The following is a 25737-nucleotide window of genomic DNA, read 5'->3' on the forward strand; positions in this document are numbered from 1 at the left end:
AAAGTTTGGTAAATGATCATTGAAATTTTATATATATATATATATATATATATATATATATATATATATATATATATATATATATATATATATATATATATATATATATATATACAGTATAAATTTTATATATATATATATATACACACACAGTACAGTACAGACCAAAAGTTTGAACACACCTTCTCATTCAAAGAGTTTTCTTTATTTTCATGACTAGATTCACACTGAAACTATGAATCAAACTATGAATTAACACGTGGAATTATATATGGAATTATATACATAACAAAAAAGTGTGAAACAACTGAAAAATGTCATATTGTAGATTCTTCAAAGTAGCCACCTTTTGCTTTGATTACTGTTTGCACACTCTTGGCATTCTCTTGATGAGCTTCAAGAGGTAGTCACCTGAAATGGTCTTCCAACAGTCTTGAAGGAGTTCCCCGAGAGATGCTTGGCACTTGTTGGCCCTTTTGCCTTCACTCTGTGGTCCAGCTCACCCCTAAACCATCTCGATTGGGTTCAGGTCCGGTGACTGTGGAGGCCAGGTCATCTGGCGCAGCACCCCATCACTCTCCTTCTTGGTCAAATAGCCCTTGATGCCTTCAGTGTGACTCTACAATTTTCATAGTCATCAAAATAAAGAAAACTATTTGAATGAGAAGGTGTGTCCAAACTTTTGGTCTGTACTGTATATATATATATATATATATATATATATATATATATATATATATATATATATATATATATATATATATATATATATATATATATATATTAATTAGTTTGACATTTGTTTTTTGGATTATAGAGTTAGTACAGTATATGTTAACAACATTGGAAAGTAAATGTTACATGTATGCTTCAGTGTCTGTAAGGCGTCACCAGCTGACATCTGCGGCCACAGAAAAAGAAATCAATTCCACCAGTAAAAGATGGCTATATTTGGCCCCAGATAGGGACAGTGGCAGGACAGAGAGGATTAAGAGAAAAAAGCATCAGGAGAATACAACAGGCTAACAGACTTGTGGCTGGTTTGGATGTTGTGTTGTGTTGTGTTGTGTTGTGTTGTGTTGTGTTGTGTTGTGTTGTGTTGTGTTGTGTTGTGTTGAGTTGAGTTGTGTTGAGTTGTGTGCACACTGCTGATGTTCAAGAGCATTTTGAAACACCACATTGACATTCAAGCATTATAATTTTTTTTATTTTGTTAAAATGTAAAATGTTTTGTTTAAATGTAAAACAATAAATAATTGTTTCAGAATCCTGTTGTTGTTTAGGCATTTTTCATCTGGGCCATAATATCTGTGTATAAAGTGGCTAGAACACCCATTGACCAAAAAGATTTGAGAGACATATTACAGCATTATGGTCTAACTGCTATTGTTTTAGTTAGTTTAGTTTGATTAGTTAATAGGAAAGCATGAATGAATCCCCAAAGGATAAGATTATTATTTTAGCCAAACATGAGTAGTTTTAGAATGAGCCCTGTATCACTATATCAAATTGATAATAACATTTGGATAGCTTGAATATTTTGCTTTCTCTTTAAAAAAGATTTACCAAAAAAAAAAAAAGGAAGATACTAATACATTTTAATTCCTCATTCATGTCTACACAGAATCCCTCAACAAACACAGAAGGACACACAGATTGATAGTGGTCATGCCTGGGCTTAGTCACGTGTGCTGGCGTGTGTGAGCAGAAATAATTGCCACTGAAGCTGGCCCTTAACGGCACGCTTCCACCTGTCTAATGAAATTTGCTAATTAGGCGGTGGGGGAACGGAGGTGTGTGGTGTGGTGAGATTGAAAAAGGCACCAATGCAGATTTAGACAGCGAGTAACAGACCTCATTTCTGCTGCACAAGGGACGTACATAGTGACGCAAGCACCCGGAGAGCTTGAACCTTTCTGTTTCATACACTCAGTTGTGTTCAGACATTCTCTCTTGCATCCAAAGTCCATCCTGTTGTTCCTGTTCCTCATGAGCTCTGGTGTTCCCTCAAAACATCAAGCTGTGTACTTAGGTTAGAATTCACCTCATGATTACTGAGTGGGGGATGGACCCAAATCATTTTTGGAGTCCTGGGTTAAATGTTTCATTATTATTTGTATTATTTGGAGTCCTGAGTTTAATTACTGTATCATACAGCATTCATACTTGTACATAACTATATCATGTCATTTGAGCATGTTATCTCCCGACATCTATGCACAATCTTTGCACAGAATATGGTATATTATTATATATACAGTACATATATTATTGCCTACTGCACCTTCTGTACATTATCACCCTCACCCCTGTAAATATGGACCCCATACTCTTATTTATCACATGCTAATTTTTTTATTGTAAATAGGCCACTTATGCACATCTGGTTAGATGCTAACTGCATTTCATTGGCTCTGTACATGTACCTTGCAACAATGACAATAAAGTTGAATCTAATCTTATCTGAAATCTAATCTTAAAAAGCCCAAGTTACTTTTATGAATACGTCCACAGTTTTAAAGTTTTACCTACCCATCAGCTGCACAGTGCTAATAAACATCGAATGGAATCGTCTTAAGTCGTCTTTCTGGTCTCAGTAGCGTGATGAATATGAAGGTGGCTTTGGCAACACATCTTTCAGGAAACATCATTCACTATACAATTACTCCCACTACTACTTCTATAAGTGCAGCAGCTTTTCTGCCCCCATGCTATTTTAAGAACTCTGTTTGATATTTGTATTTATTATGCCTGGAAACAGCAGATGGTTTTAACTTTGGTAAGACTTAAACGATTGATGCTAATATCAATTTGAGAAGTTGATGGTGGTGTATTTTTCATGTTGACTGTGTTTTGTAAATGTATAAGTTTCAATTCCAGTGGTTAAGGATTACAGTATATTGCATCAGCTAATCAAATTAGGGGAATATTTGTGGCCACATACAGTGTTTCCTGACACAATCATTTCTGGCTAAAAATAAACACAACTCATTAATGATATTTGCATGCTGTCAGGTAAATAAGAACATTTACAACTGAAGACTCATTCAGATCATTCAGACTATAAATCCTTGCTTAAATCCGTGCTTGCTTTGATAGTCTGTGGACTATAAAATTATCAAGGAGTTTAATGTTCTTTCTGTGTCTCATTAGAATCCACCAAAAATTTTGCTAGCATGGCAATTAACACTTGAGACATTTTTATTAGATATTCTTAAATCCAAGCATATGCATAACATGGCCATGCGATATTCTTATTTACTTCCTTTTTATTCCATTGATGATCAAACTTTTTGTCTCTGTTTACAGAACATCCTCACCCGTTGTCCTCAGTCATCTATCTGTCCCTGACACAACTCTAACATCTGTCTGGTAAGACTGAAATTATTATGTCTTTGAATTCATTTTCAGAATTAATTTGGGGAGGCCAAACCACTCACACAATCTATTAAAAATCTGGAAGGACAAACTTACCATGAGTGGAATTCCTAATCGTCTGACATTCTTGAATATGTGCTCATGCATGCCGCCTGCATTTCCTTTTGTCTCATGTCTAGACTTTTTTTCTATGGGTATATACTCAAAATGTGTTCATTTGTACAGTAATTATACCAGATTAATAAAGCAAATAATAGTAGATTAAACCAAATACTGTATTAGTACAATGATTATTGTACATAAGTCGTGTTTTTCATTTGTAATTTTACTGCATTTTATACCCGAGCATATTTAATGAAACTCCCCTTGAGCAACATATAATTAGCTGACTGCAGTGTGTAATGCCATTCCAGCATCAATTCACATCAATCTTCACCACATACTGCTGTAGGCCACTAATCAGTTTGCCATTTTGGGATAGAGTAAGCTGTGCTTGCAGAACTAAGACAAAATTGTTCAGTGAATAAAAAAAAAATATTCATAGCTATCCATGATAAATATCCAAAAAAAAGCAGTAGATTATTACAAATTTTATTTATCAAAAAGAACAACATTTAAATTAACTGTTTATTTTTCCATTTCTATAGTTTGTGTTTTGCGGAGGGTCTGTAAAACAAATTAGCTTTTTGTCACTTTTAACAATATACTTTTTTTTATCAGATTTATTTTATATGGATCATCACATAAATTAAATAAACCCATGTTATTGAATTCTTATGAAATCGACAACATATTTGGAGGGCTTAAATATGAATCTAAAATGTATATATATTATTCTTTCTAAAATGTATCATTACAGCCTATACTATCTTCAGCAGTGGTCTTATACAAAAAATAAATCAACACAGTTTTTTAATCAGATTTGAACATTCAACAATTATTATTATGAAGGTTACAAGTAATTATTTATATCCAGCATAATTATTTTATATGCGTTATTTTTTTACAGTTTATAGCTGTAAGCATGTTGATTAATATCACAAGGCACATTATGAACAATATGTCATGCATTCGTTTACACAGATATGCATAGTTAGTGCGCAATTTGTTGTCCTAATGATGTAATTGACGGATGTACATGCTGGGGTTTATATTGATGTTATTGAGCGCCATTTTCATGGTGTAAATGCATTTGCTCTCACTACTCCACACTTTCCTACTGCCGCTGATCATCCTTGAAAGTTACAGTATTTTAAACAGAACAATAAGACATTGGGAGATTTGATTATAGTTATGCTTCATGGAAGTAAAACCCTCAGGTGGCTAAACACGGGCACACACTGGGATCCCATTTGGACAGTAAAGTGCTACCAGGAGACGAGTGCAGCAAGTCACGGTGCGTTGATGCAACAGAGCGCTGGCTATTACGGCCAAGCAGTCCCCTGGAATAGGGTTGCCATGGAGATGGACGATGTCAGAGCCGAGCAACATCTGTGTTGTGTTTGTTTGTCAAGAAAGGTTTTCTCTCTCTAATAAGATAAAAGGGAGAAAGGAGGAGCAAGCCAATCAAATGAAAGAGATCACAGCTCACCCCTGTTGCAGCATCCACCTTTTCTTTGCATTAGGCCTTCTTAGAAGTACTTTCTGAAAATGACAGCTTGTTCTTTTTTCCCTGTAAACAGCTTTTATAGAATGGGTATTAAATTAATCACATTAACATTAAGTTACCGTTTAGACTATCTGACTGATTTGGAAATGGAAGGATTAAATAAATAAATACCAATATAATCTGAATAATGGACATGTCTACAGCATCTGCTACCTATGCATGCTACCTGATAAAGAGCATATGTAGTTTTTATTCAGATCGTGTTTCATCCAGATATGTGACTGTGCCTCATATTATTGCTTGCTTCATGGGAAGTCTGGGGATTTGTGCAACCCCTGCTGCCCTCTGTTTCCCTGCCGCTCTATAAGGCAGTGTTCTATTTCAGTGAATCTGAAAAATATGCTCACTAATTTTCCTGCTGCCTTATCTGTCAGGATTAGAGAGGCAGAAGCTATAAATTGCTGAAGCTTTCCTTATACAGGTAGGTACTTATTTCAGGACTTGTGAAAATTTTCCCTGCTTTTGGTCATGCTTGTGCCTTGCTTTCTGTCTGGCTATGCCTCTGTCTGTCTTATTGCCCCCCTCTTCATAAAAGCTCACAATCAACTCGGAAATGAGGGAAAAAAAATCGGATGAACCTGCAATCGGCCAAAACATTCCAGGCTATTATTAGCTGCCAATACTATAACACAATAATATAATATTATATTCCCTTAATGTTTTTGCTGAAGGGCACACGATTCTCCCACTGTCTCTCCTATAATTGATCTCCTGATTACATTTGTACTTTGCTGGGCTGTTTCTAGATAGTTTTAGGCTAGCAGTACAGTGAGCCATGCCAGCTGCTCCATCTCTTGAGTTTTTGACCATGTTTGGTTAAACCTGGGCTGGTAGAACTCGAGGCCATTTGAAAAAGATTAAATTTATCCTTTTGTCCTGCAAACCTACAGTACAAACCAATTCTGGGAAGTGGTTCAGCAAATAAACCTTACACAAACTTTAATTATATTCTGTACACAGCATAGATGATATACAGTAGACATGTTGACTAGGCAACAGGGATTGGCCTGACTAGCTGCAAGGCTTGCATTATGTCAATAAGATGTTTGTCCTTAGGTCAGTGTATTAAGCTTCATTCTATAAAACTTTCTGTTGTTTAGTAATCGAGAAGTTTCTGGAATTAACAACGCACTACTGATAAAGTCAGTGTCCTTCAAACTGTGACAACTGTGTTTGTGTTACAGAACAGCAAAGCACCATTGAACATGTGCCATAACCTTACATTTATTTTGATTGATTTTACTATAATACTAAGTACAAGGCCATTAAGAGGCCAGTCGCACCCAACCCACAATATAATAGTCTCTTTTAGCATGGTGAATTAGGTGAAACCTAAAGACCATTGGCTATTACACAGTTATACTGTAGTTCCTCTTTCTAGACCAGCCTAAATATAAATGAACTTGTGGATTCACAGAGACAGCTGTTTTCATTCATAATAAATAGACATGCATTTGAGTTGGACAATATGACAATGTATTGTTAATGGCACAATAAATAGTACCACCATGTTCTGAACTGGTTACTGGTGTTGTTTCTATTACAGGAATCAGATGTTTAATTAAAAAAGGAAAGCCTGTTGCCAGCAAATGACTTGTATCTCACTGATTGCATAGAAACAAGTAGCTCATCAGATGTTAACCCATTATGCCAATAGTTTGATTTTATGCCAGTGCTAGCCTGTTATGCCAATTTGATTTAATGCCAGTCTTGGCCTATGATGCCAGTCTAATTCTATGCCAGTGTTAGCTCACTGTGCCAGTTGTTCATATCTGTGATATCGTATTACCCACCCCTACTTTCTATTCAAAACCAAAAAGGGTGGACGTGTAAATTTGGAGCTGTTGGTCTATTCAAATTTAATGTCTTCCCTCATTGAAACTATGCAAATGAGCAATATGTTTTACTTAGTCCAGGGACATGACATCAGTAAACAGCAAAAAAAAAAAAAAAAAAAAAAAAAATTTTTATGTATATATATATATATATATATATATATATATATATATATATATATATATATATATATATATATATATATATATATATAAATAATATGTTTGGGCTGCTATCAATATATTTATTATTTTTGTCTGTTTTTCTTTATCAAAGAGCAATACAAAATAAGAGATAGAAAATAAGACAGGTTTCTACATATGAGCAAAAATACATTATTATTGCTGAAGTTGCATACAAGAATATCAGTGAAAACTAAACCCATTTAATGCATTTAATTGCCATATTACATCAAAATACAAATACAGTGCATTCAAAAGTCCCTCTGCAGTGATTGCGTAAGTACTGTAGGTTATGGAAAAAGAATCGTTTAATGAAACTAATAATTATTCTCACTTGTGTTTATTTATTAAATCTCGCACAGTATCGTGATGTGGTTTTTGTTTTCTTGTCTCCAGAAAATCTGCAAAATTTTGCAGTATTTTTCATGAACTTGATCCGTGTATTTATCGCCAGTTTTAAAAACGTGCTCCGCTACTCTGCTCTACACCGCTAATGCCCTGGGACTTTTTGACCGAACTGTATATAAATAAAAATATAAAAATCAATTTCAAATTACTTTAAAAACGGTAACCGCACTGTACAGTGTTTTCTTTGGGTTTTAGTTTGAAATAATCCCAAACTTAGGAAACTTATGTATGTATATATATATATATATATATATATATATATATATATATATATATATATATATATATATATATATATATATATATATAATAAAACTTACTGAAAGTGCTGTGCTATCAGTATACATTAGCAGTGTTTACATAGCACTTTAGTGAGTTTATAATTCCTTGGGCTTCATTTGTCCAGCATCTTAATACGTGTGTGGTTTTCTCAGTCTGAAGACATCCCATATGTATCGAGGGAGTATGTTTGCCTGAGCGACAGCTGAAGCCTCATATGACAAAGTCAAACAGTGGACAGTTTCGTTCAGTAGAAATATTTTGTTTACTTGCCAGCTTCTGTTTTTTTCTCACATGCCAAACTGGCTCATCTCACGAGTAGCAACGATGCCAGTGCTGATGGCTATAACACACATGCTTTGTGGAAGCTCTAAATCTAATACAGCATCTCGATGCATGCAAAAAACTATGTACTCTGGAGCTTGTTCATTCACAGTGAGAGGAGCCTTTCAATCTTGTCAGTTTGTCTGCTTGTCTGTTTGTCGGCCTCTCTCAACCATGGACACTCACTTTGATCAAACAGAAATTAGTAAATTGGGGCATTTATTAGAGACTCCTGAATGTGATTTTAGCAAGTTTGAACACAGAGATTATGTACCTGTGCTACTGGTCATAGTTGTCAGGAAGTAAGTGTGCTGTTTTTTTGTGGTGTGTGTTCTTATCTAATTTAGTTTTCGTGACACCGAATGTCATCATTATACTATGCATTGAGCTGCATGGCTCTTATTTATCTCACTCACACACTTGTGTTTGCTTGGGCTTGTATGCACATGTATATATTTACATTACAAGGTCACACAGAACAAAATTAAAACTATGTGCACTTTAGTAGGGCGTAGTGTGTGTGTGTGTGTGTGTGTGTGTGTGTGTGTGTGTGTGTGTGTGTGTGTGTGTGTGTGTGTGTATTTGTATATATATGTATTTGTATTTATATATTTGTTTGTCAGTTTGTTACCTTTTACATTTTTCAGGTTAGCTAGCTAGCTTAGATTGAAGGTCCTGCAGATCTTGATGTTGTCACATTGTGATGAATTAGATATTGGAGGTTCAAGCCACTAAATTCATTTCCTGAAGTTAATATTTTATAGAGGTTCATAAATTCTTGTTTAGTTTAAATATAAAATGTATTGCATTGCTTTTAGTTTTGACCCAAACACAAATGTACATGTACAAATGTAGCGTTTGAGCTGTAGGACTGGCCTGTGATTACTTTCACCAGAATATTTATAACATGGATTGCATGCAATAAATGCCATTAATAAATAAACCAGTAGTGTTTTTGGGTTGCAGGTTAGATTTGCAAAATGCATGCTAATTGCACTGCAAACATTATAAAAATTATTAACACGTTATACTGTACATTTAACAACCCTAACATCTGGTTTGTATTGGTTAAAATATTAGTGTATTATTAAGGTTTTGCCTGTAGTGTTAGTCATTATTAAAATTATATTATCTTGTAACATAAAAAGTGATTCTTTCACTGCACTACTTCTCACAAAAATCTACTTGGACTGTGCATAGTTCTGTGTGTGTGGTGTGTATTTAAGTGTTTGTGTGTTTTACAAGAGGTTACAGCAATAAAAACAAGGATGTGTAATCTTATTGACAAGGATACTTAAGGTGTGTCATGTTTGCAGTTTTAAGGTATACACACACACACACACACACACACACACACACACACACACACACACACACACACACACACACACACACACACACAACTGCATCTGTGTTAATCCAGATCTGCAGGGTAAACCAGCACTGTTTACTCGTGCAAAGTGCATAACTATGTCATAGTTAGTTTGATCATTTCTTATTATGTAAAGACCATATAAGGATGGTTAGCAATGATTGAGATCATTTCAGTGACATCTACTTGGTCTTGATGTCTGTTTACAGTGAGTCAGCATAATTATATAGTAGATTACAGAGTTTATAGAAAACCAATTTTGCTGTTGGCTGCTGTTTAAGACTCGATGGGCTGTCACGAGGCATGTATTGAAGAAGTTTATTGTGTATACTGTACATAGATATAATTTCCAACAAGCACTATAAAATGCCACAAAACTCTAGATTGAAGGCTTTGCATTTCTATTGTCCCTTTCATGAAAATGCCACATAGAAAAGTCTTAATTGCATGGGTGAGTGTACTTGAAAGCAACATTGTTAAAAGCCTAAATGGTAATTTATTCACAGTTTGCACACAAATATCTGAACTAGGCTTGGCTGATAATGATTGTTTTGATGATTGATCGTAGCAAACAATATCAGAGATAAAGAGAGGATGGGAGGGCATGATATTTATATGTATGATTTATATGTATATTGTTAAAATGTTTCAGGTCAGAAACTGGCTTACATTTTTATTTTTTTTACATTTTTTCACTGGACTGCTCAGTAAATATCTTACAACTAATGTTAACTATGTTCTTGTCCAGTGTTAGCAAAGTGACCATACACTCATAAATTATACCTTATGCCTTATCTTAACAGAAAGTGTTGTATGCGGTAAATTGAGAGCATGTGCGATGGTGAAGGGAGGGGGTTTTCCAGGTGGTAAAAACATGAAAATATTATTGCAGATTTTTATGCCTTAATCAACATTTTACTTGTAAATGGCAGGGTTGCGAATAACCTATAGTATATATTGCTACAGTATAATGTGTAATATTAATTAGAATAATCCATACAGCTTGCAATGTGTTTGCTAGATAGTTTACTTTTGCGATCACCTGCTAGTTCTATACAGCTTTATTACAAGATATTCCCCTCAGTGATTTATTCATTTGTTTCAGATGCTTGCTATTAAAAAAGGCATTTCATTTGACATAACCTCTGATTTTGAAGATACTGTTTAGTTAGGTAGTTCAACCTTCTAAAATGAATAAAAGTGTAGGAAATAGTTTCCTTGTTTCACTGGTAATGGGTAAATAGCACATCATATTTAATGCAATGGGAAATTTTAACTGTCAAGAAGTAGCAATATTTGAAAATAACAATTCTTTTGCCCTGGACATGAACTTCATCTGCTTGAAATAGGTGAGTTCGGAGCCCAAAGATCCTGACCTGAAGCAGTCGATCAGTGTGGATATGTTCTACCATTAAATTAGAATTAGACCTTTCGGGCAAGCATTGAGTTCAAATGAAAGTCAGGCATGAAATGAATGGAATGAATGTCACGCACTCAGTTTCACAGTGCAATTGCACTGCATACAGAAATTATAATCAGGCCTAATATGTGATTTTTATATTTTTCCATAAAGGGAGTTTTATTTTTATTTTTTTGCTTTTATGCTGTGTGTACATTGTGGTTACTGATGTTTTGATAACTGTAATTGATAGAGTCTGACTGACTGAGGAAATGAACGAGATGAACACAGTCTAAACATAATTATATTAAATAAAAAATTTGTTTGTTTTAGGTAATTGAGTTAAATGGCAAGTGTCTTGCATTTGAATGATGATAGTCTTGAAATATGTGTTTTTTTAGGGATGGCGATTCTCAGCATAATGAAATAAAAATATAATTAAAGCCATGATATGAATCTTCAGAAGAGCTAATGTGAGCTGGGTCTTAGAGATGGCATGGCTATTAAAGATTGACAAAGAGTCTATAAGTGCATTTTAGGTTTATTTTTTTGTTCTGTTAATTAATATTTTAAAATAAATAATAATAAATAATTCAAAAATTATTAATATTTACTAATGTGAAGTGTTTTGTTATTTATATAAGGATTAAAACAAAAAAAAGCATGCTGTTATTAACATTTTATTTTTTTAAACATTTGAAAAAAAAGATTTAATTTTTTATTCATTAATGTTGGGCCATTTGTGGTACATTAAGAGCCAGAAACCCAGATAATTTCCTTCAGGATATGATGCTGTAATCCTTGAGCATTTCATATATGCCAGTTATGGACTAGAGCTGTGTTTTTGCTTAGAGCTTCCCATTGAGCCTTTCTGTCATTCAATTGCAAGATATGATGAAGCCAGGAGGGCTGGATATTACCCTTGAGACCGTTTTAAATAGCACACACCAGGGGACTATGATGTGCAGCCTCAACTATGCTGTGTTGTTGCATTGCATGTGTTTGAACAAAACAGGATAATTTTAATGAACTCCTTTTTCCTTCACTTCTTCTTTTCTTTACTTCTTTGAGCTACTTAATATAACTATTGATAGGTCTGGACATTACATTTCTCTTCATTAAAAAAAGCCTTCTCCTGCTGCATGTTAAGCAGAATGCATTGGCCATCTTATAATACATATTTAGAATCCAACTCTTATTACATGTGTATGACTGAATATTGAGATTTTGTGCCTTACTGCCTATCTGTTCTTCTTAGAGCAACAGTAATTTCCTCTCAGTGTTCTTTGATGGCACTGTTTGAGTCGGGGTAAATATCATGTTGTGTCTCTTGCTGTCTCACATCTATGTTGTGCTATGTCTGGTTGTATCAGTCTGTCTCTAAATAGAGGCACATCAGAGACTAGCCAGGTGCTGGTGGCATGTGAAATCTGGAAGGATTTTATTTTCAATTACAGACGATCGGTAGTGTCTGTTCCTGGATACCCCCTTACAACCGAGCTCGGATATAAAAACAGGATGCATCAAAGAACACAGTGTCACTATCCATTAAAATCAAGGCCGTATTATGCACCAAGTTAAATTATTCAAGCAGTTGAGTGTCTATATTACACTATTTGTTGTAATTGTGCAATGGGCACTCACAGAACAAAAGAGTTTTACATATAGGAGTGGCTAGAAGGAGTTGATTGAAACGTATATATGTATTGTCTTTTTTTCCCTCATGGTGCTTAAATACTTTATTCATCCCAATAGGAAATGTAAACATTTCAGCTTATAAGTATGTGTTTAGAACTAAAAGCTTCACAGTTTAAATATTCAAGGTGTGTCAGTACAATAGTAAGATTGATGGAATGGAGAACTGAAAAGTTGTTTATACCAACTACTTAGTGAAAAGACTAAGGCTTTCTGTTTTGTCCTAAAAGGTTTCTTATCAGTTCACAGAAGACACAGAAGTATGTGAAAAATTATAGACAAAAGTGGCAGTTAATGATTCCATTTTGAATGTGTGACTTCTTTTTATGTCAACCTTAACATTGCAGAGGAAGAGAACAAGAAAGAAAAAACTACTCATTCTGACACATTTGTGCTTTGATTTATTTTAAAGCAATTAGAGGAAGTTATCTATTAAATATGAGTGCTGCTGTCATGCAAAACAGGATGGATAGGATTCTTATTTTATGTAGATGGAAATCAATTTCCTCTACCAGGTTGCTGGACTTTTTCACCTCAGTGTATTGAAGAAATGAGATTCCGCTTTGCTTGACTGGTATTGTGATAGTTGCTTTTTGTTTAGAATCTTGCTATTTAATTTAAGGCTATTAATAACAAGATAAATGAAACATCATTTTTAAATGTAAAAGAAAAACATAATCCATCAATAATCAATTATAATAATTAACAATGGCAAATGTTATTGAAAAATAATAGTTGTGTGGTAATGAATCACACATTATATAGGTTATATTTTTGTATTATATAATGTTTTATATAAAAGTAGAGGCTGAAGTGGTTAGCTTTTTTTAAGGCACTGACAGACAAAACAATACATAACTTAGGATACATAAACAGCAACCAGGCAGAGGTCAGCCAATAGGTCAGCCAATCAGCAAACAACTGTAGTACTGACTATCCTAATACAAAACAACAGAGATTAGAACCGGATTAAAAAACTATAATGTAGCAACACAGAATAAAGGCTTGGTAAAACCATGCATGTTTACATTGAGCGTTTACTTTCTAATCAGTGTAGGTGTGTGAGTCCATTATACAATGCCGGCTGTGATTAATGACAGGTGTGCACGATCAAAATCTGGTGACTGAGAACGTGATAATAAATGTGTGCTTTGGGAAGTGAAGTCAAAGTGGCCATGGTTGTAGGCTGCAGTGTGTTTAGGAAACAAATTTTGTTGCTGGTAACTGGGTTGGACTGACATTGTTACATTTTGCCCACATTTATGTTTCAGTTTGTGTATTTTACCAACCAGCTATTACATACATTATTATACACGACATTATTATAAGTTTTTAAATCTGCGTTCAGTGTCTATTGTAGAAAAACGTGCAATATGAGAAGTGTTCTTTGATCAGATTTCAGAAGACAAGACATAAACAGCTTAGCAGTAGAGCATTGGTTGTGCAAATTTAATAGCCAGTTAACATGCCCAAGAAAACTTGCAACAGAAAAACTAGGGTAAAATGTTGTTGTGACTGAGAAGGAATTGCTGAGACTGAGTAGATAGACCTTATGTTGTCTTGCAATTCACATTTGCCAAATGTATCAATTTTTCAAACTGTCATTCTCATTGTAATTGTTATCTAGCCTAATACTTTGTTACATCTCTTCCATATGTCAACTTCGTTCTTTTATTCTAGATTTGTGAGCAGCCATGACGAAGTCATATGAATTCAACTGGCAGAAGCATGTCCCCGGTTTCCTGCAGGAAGGCGCCGTGTTTGACCGAATTGATGAGGTAAACCAGCACGCCCCTCTCTGTTGTCAGAGCACCAGCAGTCATCCTTACTTTTTTGCCAATGCAGACAAAATAATTTCTCAGTTTTTACCCACCAGGTCCAAAAGCAGATGGTTCATCCTGTCTGCATGCATTAGAGATAATTTAGGTTAGATGCCTGATTGCTGCCTTGAGTTTGTGCGTATTAGAAAATCACACCAGACTTTTTCAAATCTTGTTATTTCATAGCATTTCCTAGTTACTGCATTGCTTATTTGCACTCTGGGGCATTAAAAGCTTCATTGGCTTACAGACATGAGGCACACATCTCCGGGGATAAGTGCCTCCCGTGTCCCCCTCCCACGGCCTTTCCTCATTTCCCCAGCTAACTCAATCAGGCCACATAAAAAGGCTGAAATGGGATTGGGCGTTGCTCTGCGCTATCCCAAGGACAAGAGTAACATAAACATCCAAAGACAGATACTCATCATCCGAGTAGGGGATTCCAGCTCAGCAGCCAGGCACAAAATACAAACATTTTTAGATGCAACAGAAGGATTACATCATTTTATTTCTTGAAGTAAAGATTTACTTAGTTCTATCTGTGTCAGTGAGGCATCTAACAGAAGTAATGTTCCACCTGGAAAACATATCCAGCATTAAATCTATATTTATCTGGGGTACTTCAGAAAACTTCAGAAGACACCAGCAGGTCTTGCACCCTGTTCTGCACACATATCAGACACCAGTCATTTCCAGGTGATCAATTACATGCTGAGTTAAATAGCACCGCAAACAGGCTGACACAAACTGGAGTCTGCTCTGTTAGCTGAACAGAGCTCATTTCTGTATCTCAAAATAAATTAAATCTCTGAAATGTGGGAGAATAATAAAAGCCGTGTCTCATTACCAGAAATGCCCTGCAGGGTATGAGTCTCTTGATTAACACACAGATGCCTAGCCCAGGAATGAGGATGTAAATAAGACCAGGATCTCGTAGAGAGCAGTTACTGTTCATCCTGTTCCCACAGGGCAGCAGACGGTGAATCTATGGAACCGGCCACCATTTTGGCTCTGGCTGTTGCCTTAAAGGGCATTCGCAGCGTGGTTATTATCCTTGCTCATGGGTGTCACTTCACTTTAATGATACTTGAGTTTATTAGCACATAGGTAATTAATAATTTCAAGTGATCATTGTGTGTAATTTTTATCAGCAAAGAAGTTCACCTAGACAAATGACACACTAAAAAGTGAGGCGGCCTAGTGTCCTAGAGCAGTGAGGATTAGCAGAAGCAGCATTGCAGTGGCACAGAGTGTGTAAAGTGCCTCAAAGGTGAAGGAAGAGCAGGCCTGGATTCTTTTTCTCCACATACCTCTCCTGGCACTGGCTCATCTAATTTGCTTTCATCAGGAGGAGTATTCCGGAGCGCAGGAGAGAGGGACTATCCACTAGTTTAGTGTCTTTCTGGATGAAGAATTATAGACTCTTCTTCCTGTTCCTGTTCTTGGTCTGTTACTGAGAGAATTAGACACACATTCATAATCTGTGCAAGTTGTGCAGTATCACTAGAATAGTTCTCCCGCTCAGATCCATCACCCTCTCTTTTCCCTCTGGGGAATCCTATGAAGAAGTGACAGCATGAGGTGTTCTTTGTAATCTCACTCAGCTCATTTAGACTCTGTCTGTCTGTGCTCCCCCCCCAGCAATCGTCTTTGTACAGCTTTATCACTCCTCCCTACTCAAGGCTGTGAAAAACTAAACTAAACTAAAAGCTGGTAAAATAATTAGACAAACTTCTTATTTAAATTGCAGCTGCTGAAATATGACCTCTATCTGTTTTTCTCTCTCTTTTTCTCTCTCTCTTTTCCCTTCACTTTTTCACTCAGACTCTACATGCTGTGCATTAAAACAACTTTTGGTTTCACCGTAAAGCAAAAATGTGCATCTTGAGCAGTATAGTCAGTTCAACAATTATTGACAAGAAAACATTATCCTTTATGTGAAGTATTCTTTTTTACTTAGCAAAACATGTCATAGCTATTTGCTATAGCTATTAGCTATTTGAAGTGCCATTTCCCCAAAATCATTGAAACATTTAAAATCTTTAAAAACGCCAGTCGAAAGTCTTCTTTTATCAATAAACAGGCCTAAACTTTATTTGCTAATTTCTTCTTTTTGCTTTTGTTTGATTCAAATGAAAATTTGAATGGAACTGGCTTGTATGGTCAAATGATCATCAAACCAAATCCACTGTAATTGTAAAATGTTTAAATAAACACTGAATCAGGCTTTTGACATGGCTATTCAAGTTGACCAAACTCTGCAGGGCTGAGCTAAAGAAAGAATCTCAGGACATGGAGGATCTAAGAGTAAGATCTGTGTATTAAGGAATTGCTTCAGTTTCCTTGCTCTATATTTTCCCATGAAAACAGGAGTTAAACGTGTGCCACATGGGTTTTAAAATCTTCATCTTAATCCTAATCATAATGGTTCTATTAATTTTGGAGATGACTATACCTGGCTAGTTTGCCTTAGTGCTATTTTAAAGGGAAGCCTAAAAAGGCTGAGGGGGAAACGTGTTTAAACGTAAAACTCTGGAAAATCTGCATGTTTAACCCAGCTTTTAAATAGGAATACATTTATCAACCTCGGCCAAAGTGAAATCAAATGCGACCCACTTCTGCAGCTCCACAGCCAACTGCTTTTATGCCACTGGGATAATCAGCTACCTATGCTGCCTGTAAATAGACCAAACACTAAACATTGCCATCTCAGTGGCTGAGCATGTGGACAATGTGGACAGTATAAATATGTCAAGGCAAATCGATTGTGGACTAATAGAATTAAAGTATATTTATAAAGCCAAATTGGTGTTAGGTGTACTTCTGCTGGCTTGACCTCACCTTAGGTTCTGTAAAATGCTGCAGATAACACAACCTTGATCATTCAGATCGCCATATAGCCAGAGTGCTCTGCCAAAATTTGCCTTCCTCTGTGGAAATCAATCCATAGCCATAATAGAGGTCCTAGAGAGGCATGTATTTAGGGCCATTTTACAGGCAATGAGTGAAGAGATGCCCTCTCTCCAGTGGCACTTAACCCTCCAAATCGTTCTGCTCCTCATATTTTTGGATCTCTTATCACACATCAGTGCTCTGTTGCCATGCCACGTAATATAATCCTGATCTTCTGTCCTGCTGCAAATAGCATTAGGAGTTCAAGGTGACCCTGGTATTCTTCCAAAAATGAGCAAATAAAATGAAGAGCAGTTTGACTTTAGAACTGCAACTGATTCATTTGTGCTGATTTTAAAGGCAAATTGTTGTTTCAGGTGCTTTTCAGATATAAAGCAGGGTTACAGTATGTATATTTCTTTTATTGTAAAAAAAAAAAAATCCCCTTAACCACATTTTTCTTTTGGTTTTATTTATTTGTGAAAATAAAACAATACTAAGCTAGACAAATACATGTTTTTTCCCATTGAAGCCAAAACGAATTCTTTAATTCTTAGACTTTTTCCTACAAACCCATATGTGGTTCTTTTTCAAACTGTTACCATAAAGTTGATAGCACACAATTGTTTAACATGCCTTTGGATGTGGTAGCATTACATTTTCCATTTACTTAAACTAGGAGGCCCAAACCTGTTGCTCCATGAAAATATAGTTTATATGGGTCGGAGTGGAAGATCTAGAGTGGCCTGCTATAGAGCTCTTACCTCTGCCACTGACCCCGCTGGACCCGTTGGAATGAATTGGAAATTGGAAAACGTTTGTCCATTTAAAGTGTATTACAATTTTTTCACTTAAATAATAGGATTAGTTTTGGTTGATACAAATACTTTGCAACAGTCTAAACCAGAGGCACCAAGAACATGGGCTAAAAATAAATGCTTCACTGCAGTAAATATCACTGTCTCTGCACTTTGAGAAAGCTGAAGTATGTATGCATGTACATTAAATAGCCATATTCACTTATGCCATCTACGTTTAATCTTACATTTTTTGCAGCTTAAAAACTAACAAAAACAAAAAAATTCTATGTTAAAGTGGAGATCTCTGCAAATGGTGGGCTAAATCAAGGGTCACCACGGGCCTACTTTGGACAGTGGGCTCTTGCTCTGACATTTCTGGTTTAAATAGTCTGGTTGGAAATAAAAGCCATACACCAAAAAGTCACTACATTTGGTTGTAACAAAAAATATGTATAACAACTTCATCAGCTCTTGTTTTTTTTCCTCATTACCAGTGGTGTTATGTTGTACATTGTTGATAGTTTTCATACTTAAGCTGTGAAAGCAACATTTTAAGGGCTCAACACAACATCTTTTATGATGCAGAAGCCACTTTAGTTTTTGATTCTGAATATATTTTGTTATTTATTTCAGAAATCCTTGTGATATATTCAGTTACTTTTTGAATGAAGTAACTAGTAACTGTAACTAGCACAACACTGCTCATTACTACAGGGACATAAAAAAGAACTTCATCACATTACATATTTTTGTATTATATTGGTAATAAAGAAATATGCATCTAGGAACCTTTAACATTTATACCTATATGTGTTTGCTTTGCGTTTGACTTCTGTTTATCACAAGCTAAAAAAATAGGATGAGCTTATGTGTCTGAATATAAAGACTGAGCTGTTCCAATTTTCACCTACAAAGACCTGTGATACACATCAGTGTTGGTGTTTTCGTTCTATAGACCATTAAGTATTAAATTACCCTTTCTGTTCTGCAGGATCCATTTGTCTTTGAATCCAGCTGCCTTATCAAAGTTGATGAATTTGGATTCTTTCTCACATGGAAAAGTGATGGCAAGGTACAAGGGTTTTTTTCTTTTGTATGAATGCTTGCATTTGTTTTTAAGAGACGTGACTTGCTGCATGCAATTCTCAGGCCCTTTCACTATCATTAATGGATAATGGGTATGAACCATATGTCATTCAGATCTGCTTAACAGCACATATTGTTTTCAAAATACCACATGACAATGTTATGAGCACAATATATGAACTGTTACTGCACAGCTGGCACTAATATTACAGCCTGAGCTGTAATCTATGCTAATGTATAACAGGATGAATCTTCTCACAAATATAGATGTTTGTCGTTCTGCGTTAAAATGTCCCTTCTTTTTATTTGTCTTCTCTCTTTTTTTCTTCCTGCAGGAGGGCCAAGTCCTAGAATGTTCTCTCATAAACAGTGTCCGCACTGGTTCAGTGCCAAAGGTGAGTCTTAAAAGAAGTAATTTTGAACTTGTCCTGAAGAGCTCATCTTAGCCTTAAAAAAATTTCTTTATTACTTATAGATGATAGAAAATGTTCCTCTGGAAGAACAATCACAAGAGTTGTCTTTTAAACTGATGAGAACCCTAAAGGTAGCTGGAACAGCTTTTCACCTGTTGCTTTAATACATCAGTGTTGCAGCTGTCAAGTGGAGATGTATCTTTATTATATCCTGGCCATCACCCAGAATTACGTGCATTCATTTTAATCCTTTTATTCAAGAACCGTAAAAATAATACGTTGGATTATTTTGTTCTGCAGACAGTAAACACGTCCCTGTTCAAAGGAAAAGGGAATTAGGTCCAGTTCTGTTTGTTCTGGCACTCCCAGCTAATGTTATCATCCATCAATGATCCTGTGATCTCCTCTGAGCTGCAAATATTGACCTATCCCAGGCATTGGCCCTTCCTACTTCTCTCTAGCATTTGACCCTTTTTTTTTAAAGGTCTGATTAATGGAAAGTACCGCTTTGCAAAAGAGAACTAAAATCAGATGTGTACCCTAGAAACCATTAAACAGTGTTTGGGTGTCAGTGCAAGTGTGCGTGCATATGGGCGTGTGTTGACTTGCAAATATAGACCAGGACGTGGCATATGTCATGCTTGCAGAGAGGGAAGTGTTCTGTTTTACTATCATCTGTCAATCATTTGGATACATGTTGTGTGTCTGGCTGTAACAGCTCATAAACAGCAGAACAAAGGCAGATCAGAAGCCATTGTCTGTCATTGGACATGACTGCACTGCTCAGCAGGTCTCTATTGTAGTCCTAAGTAGATTAAACTTTTATGAAGCTCTATTGTTTTGCTGATTCATCAACCAGCAGTACAGAATTAGAGTTGAACGCTCAAGTTTTTGACTCACAGTCGTAGGCGCTTAGCCATTGTTACTTGAACAGTTTTGTGTGCTGAGTTTTTGAACATGCTATTAAATGAATTTGATACAAATAAGTTTTCATTATTTTAGCCAAAGTAATTGTGGTAACACGATGGCTCAAGATGCACAACACTATTAATTTGAACAAACAAGCATCACCACAGATTTGACTCAGTGCATTGACTCAAAACTTGGTTTTAAGGGCTATTAAATGTTATTTTAAAGTATGTGCCAGTGTAACAACAAATACATTTTAATGCTACTAATTTTGTATGTGTATATGGCAGACCTTAGGCATTCTAGCTGTCAATTTTTCTAAATAATCTGATGAGATTTCACCCCATTCTTCCTGGAGCATCTCCCACAAGATGAATTGGCTTGATGGAGTCTTCCTCTCTACTATATTATAACTGCTCTCACAACAGCTCAATAGGGTTCAGCTCCGGAGACTGTGCTGGCCATTTCATTACAGTCAGAATTCCAGTTGACTGCTTATTCTTCAAATATTGCTGACACATTTTGGAGGTGTGTTTTGGGTCATTATCCTGTTGTAGGATGAAATTGGCCCCAATCAAGTGCTGTCCCCAGGGTATGGCATGGCGTTGAAAAATCTTGTGATAGCTTTCCTATCGAACATGGGCCGTGCATTATCATGCTGAAACATTAGGTGATGGTCGTGGATGAATGGCACAACAATGGGCCTCAGGATCTCATCACGGTATCTCTGTGCATTTAAAATGGAATCAATAAAATGCACATGTGATCCTTGTCCATAACATATGCCTGTCCATACCAGAACCCCACCGCCATCATGGGCCACTCGAACTGCAGTCAGGTCGAGACCCTGATGAGGATGACAAGCATGCAGATGAGCTTCCCTGAGATGGTTTCTGACAGTTTGAGCAGAAATTCTTTGGTTATGCAAAACCGATTTTCTGGGTGGCTGGTCTCAGGCAATCTTGGAGGTGAAGATGCTGGATGTGGTGATCCTGGACTGGTGTGGGTACATGTGGTCTGCAGTTGTGAGGCCTGTTGGATGTACTGCCAAATTCTCTGAAACGTCTTTGGAGATGGCTTATGGTAAAGTAATGAACATTCAATTAACGGGCAACAGCTCTGGTGACAATCCTGCAGTCAGCATGCCAATTGCACTTGTGGCATCTGTGGCATTGTGCTGTCTGATAAAACTGCACATTTTAGTGTGGGTTTTTATTGTGGCCAGCCTAAGGCACACCTGTGCAATAATCATGCTGTCTAATCAGCATCCTGATATGCCACACCTGTGAGGTGGATGGATTATGTTATGATTAAGGAGAAGTGATCGCTAACACAGATTTGGACAGATTTGTAAACAATATTTGAGAGAATAGGCCTTTTGTGTACATAGAAAAAGTCTTAGATCTTTGAGTTCAGCTCATGAAAAATAGGGAGAAAAACAAAAGTGTTGCGTTTATAATTGTATTCAGTGTATATATAACACAGCATGTGCAATTCACTGAGAAATCACAGTGAAAAAATGTATTAACATACTACTGGTGCTCTATTGTTAATCAATTATATCTGAATCCCTCTCACCCTACCAGCACTCATGAGCTTCAATTAAAAACATCCCTAAATCTATGCTTAAGTAATAACCGGTAGCAAATTATTAGAGAGATAAACGATAGAAAAAGCTAATTTAAACAGGCACAATAAAGATGAAGAACTCCAGTAGGGTGCGTTTTATTGTGGTTATAACAAGTCTATTTCACACTTTTATTTTAGGAGAGGTGTGCAATAAACTAAAATGACAGTGGTGAGAGAGTGTCCCTGTCTGTGGCTAGAGAATGTTGATGTGTGTGTGTGTGTGTGTGTGTGTGTGTGTGTGTGTGTGTGTGTGTGTGTGTGTGTGTTCGCTTTGTGATGGTCAGGACCCAAAGATCACTGCATCTTTGGAGGCAGCGGGGAGGAGTGAGGCTGATCTGGAAGGCTGTGTCATCTGTGTGTGCAGTGGCCCCGACCTGGTCAACCTCAGTTGCATGTACATGGTGGCTGACAGCGCCGACACCGCCAAGGTAACCCTTATCACCGGATATCGCTATGGAAATCTGAGCTGTAACTTGCCCAGTGAGTAAACACAGGCTGATTTAATACCAGTGTGCTAGACAAAGCAATAAAGCAACAGAAACGTTGCAATGATTTACTATTAAGCACTAAAAGGCTTCGTCAATTATAACATTAATAATAAGCTTTTATATAGTCGAGTGCAAAATCTTTTTATAACCAGATTTTTCTTTATATAAGTTCCTGATGTGTGTAATTTGTTTGATTACATCAGAACTTTGAGATCTTATGTTTTACATGTCTAGTGTCATTTTAATTTTCTCATTATTTCATCTTTTGTCTGGATTGTTGTTGTTTTTTAAATACAGCTTTTCACTTTTTATTTCCATACTTTGCAAAATGGTAATATTTTGTCAGCAAAAATAATGTTAATAAAAATACTAAATCCCTTTGTATGCTTAGGGATTCTCCTGATGGTAAGCTTCAACCAGGAGATGAAGGTCATGTGACAGGAATTAAAAATGTTTTTCAGCAGCGGCTTTAGTTCCAAACTGTGTTGAAAAAAACATTTTTAATTATTCGAGACAAGGTCTTTCACAAAAAGTAAAAAAAAAAAAACTGAGCATAGTGTGTTGTATAAAAATTATTGTAAGAAAGAATTCATTAACAAGTTTTGCAAAAATTAAAAATGTTATATTTGGTACTATTTTATACCATGTTTAGTAAATAAAAAAGAATAATTAAAAAATAATTCACACAAGAACAAACAGCAGTTTAAGGTACTTTTAACAAAAAGAGCTGATGGACTGATAATCAATTTCTATATACGGTTAGTCTCTGGAGGAGCCCTTTCCACACACACACACACACACACACACACACACACACACACACACACACACACACACACACACACACACACACACACACATGCAGGAAATCCGAGCCTTTCTTTATGCTGTTTGCAGTGTGTGTAGAAGCAATCCTGCTTTAGCACTGACAGGCCTGTTGCAGGGCCACAGGCATCCTCAGAGAACAGAGAAAGGGCTTTCACCAGTGTAGCCTGGAGTCAGTGTGGCACACACAAGGAAAAGCTTTCTCTGCAATCCTGCTCCAATTCTGATCTGATTGATGCCTCTTATGGCGAATCTGGGGCACAGTGCCATCTTGTGGCTGCAGAGTGATTGGCAGATGTATTTTTGCACACCTTGTTTAATGAATGGCATGTTGTCAAGATGATGGCTGTATTCTTAATTCTCCGTTATTTAGTTAAAAAAAAAAAAGGAGTCACATGATTGTGTTTTGTTACATCATAAAGCGTTTTTCATAGAGATGAACTGCAAAACAACCCTAAGGTCCTAAACAACATATCCTTCAGCTGGTTGCATAAATAACACAAAAGTTTTATTTGTGTCATTTATTTTGGTGCCGTTATTATATCAAAAGAATAAGTGCTGTTCATTCAATATATTACCATTTGAAGCACTATTATTTGGAAAATGTGAACATATTTTAACTACAGCAATGTTTGATTTCAAGTGGCTTATAGAAGAGCGTGTTAGTTATTGTGCTCCCTCAGATACACAAACATTTGTTCAAGGGCATTCAGCCGTCCTTCACACAGCCAAAGGCTCAGACTACCCAAGCCTTCTGTAAACACCAATGCTAGCCACATGGTCTTAGTTCATTTCTCCCCTTGCTAACAGAATGTCTGTTCTGTACTGTTTGCTTTTGGTTTTTGTTATTGGCGGCCACTAATCAGCGCTTACATCACTCGCGGTTAGCGTCCTGTGTAATACCTGCTTCTGTTTGCTTGCTTTTTCTCACAGAAATGGATGGACGGGCTGAAATCAGTCATTCACAACTTCAAGGCAAACAACGTGTGTCCAATGACTTGCCTTAAGAAGCAGTAAGTAGATGTTTAGCAAAAACACACACACACACACACACACACACAAAGCACTCAGGATTGTCTCCAAACTAAATATATAGCTTTAAGAGGGATTTCTGTGTCTGAAAGTCTTTAAACTTTAATGCAAAAACCTAGAAGATTTCTATAACCTGGCAAAGAGCAGATCATTTTCAATATAATCTAAATTGTATTCAGCAAAGTAAACATGTACAAGGAGTATGGCACAAATTCACAGCATAGACGTACGCTGTATGTTGTACACAATAAATAATGCATTACACTACACAATAACACAACGCAAAAAGTATTGAGTTCTATTATCAACAGGCAGTGACTCTGACAGTATGTTTGTTACTTCAGCTCTTCACACATAATATTCTCATGTGTACCGCTTTAGTTTATTTATTTTATAGGGAAAGAAAATGTAAAAATTCCCTGTGCAATAGCTATTCTGTTATTTAAGATGAAACTGTCATTAAAATTGTTTTACTTTTCTTAACATTTAAGATCAGCACCTATCTATGATATATAAACAGTTATTAATGGGAAAATCCACCGTGCATGGCCTTCAATGGCATTCAAGATTTATTTTTCTAATGAAATAGAGTTAGCCTTTCATCTGTGTGCATTCTTTTGGCCTTGGTTTTTTGTTTTAGAAGCTAACAGAGAGACCTGACCTTGACTGGCGCATAATTGAGATTGTTTTATTTTTATTTTTTTACTGTGGTAAAAATGTCCTCTTGTGCTGACAAAGTGACAGACAACTGCTAAACTTTTACAGACATAATGAAAGTATAACACCAGCCAATAAACATTCGCTCAAACTGTATGTACATCACACATGGTATAAATAATGTATAATTTACTGTGTTTTAGGGTGTATCTTTATTAAATAAAACATTACTAAGAGATAAAGGGTACTCTAAACCTTAATCAGAATGCTATTTGTTTCTGAGAAGTTTATCGTTTGTACCTACTATTGTACAATTGGATAAAGATCTAATTTTAGCCGCTTTAGGAATAACAATGAGCTTTCCCCAGACTGCAGACAGTCACTAATTTCATCACATCATCTCGAGATGAGACAAATGTGAAGACCATTAATGTCTTTCCATTCAGACAGCGGAGCAAAATTAGAAAAAAGCTTTTAAGCTTTAAATGAACACCTAACTACATAAATTAGACAAGATGTACCCACTGAGTCATGACATTTTTTCTTAAATCCTTTTTTAGTTGGATGAAACTGAGCTTTCTGACCAACATCAATGGGAAAATCCCAGTTCGAGGGTAAGTCCTCATAGACATACATCTGTGTGC

The 25737-nt window shown here is 36.0% G+C and overlaps 1 protein-coding gene across 6 annotated transcripts in view; it reads left to right on the plus strand.

The window, feature by feature from the left end:
• plcb4b (phospholipase C, beta 4b) overlaps positions 1 to 25737 on the plus strand; it is a 64301-nt gene that overhangs the window by 10594 nt on the left and 27970 nt on the right. For all 6 annotated transcript variants that reach the window (XM_083562081.1, XM_083562082.1, XM_083562084.1 and 3 more), the window contains exons 3-9: positions 3310 to 3372; positions 14223 to 14320; positions 19046 to 19126; positions 19476 to 19535; positions 22376 to 22519; positions 24338 to 24417; positions 25654 to 25707. In XM_083562081.1, coding sequence (XP_083418207.1) covers positions 14237 to 14320; positions 19046 to 19126; positions 19476 to 19535; positions 22376 to 22519; positions 24338 to 24417; positions 25654 to 25707 — 503 coding nt within the window. In that variant the 5' untranslated portion in view covers positions 3310 to 3372; positions 14223 to 14236. The remainder of the gene's footprint in view (positions 1 to 3309; positions 3373 to 14222; positions 14321 to 19045; positions 19127 to 19475; positions 19536 to 22375; positions 22520 to 24337; positions 24418 to 25653; positions 25708 to 25737) is intronic.

This window comes from Silurus aristotelis (assembly GCF_946808225.1).
Source record: "Silurus aristotelis genome assembly, chromosome: 15".
Lineage (NCBI taxonomy): Eukaryota > Metazoa > Chordata > Actinopteri > Siluriformes > Siluridae > Silurus > Silurus aristotelis.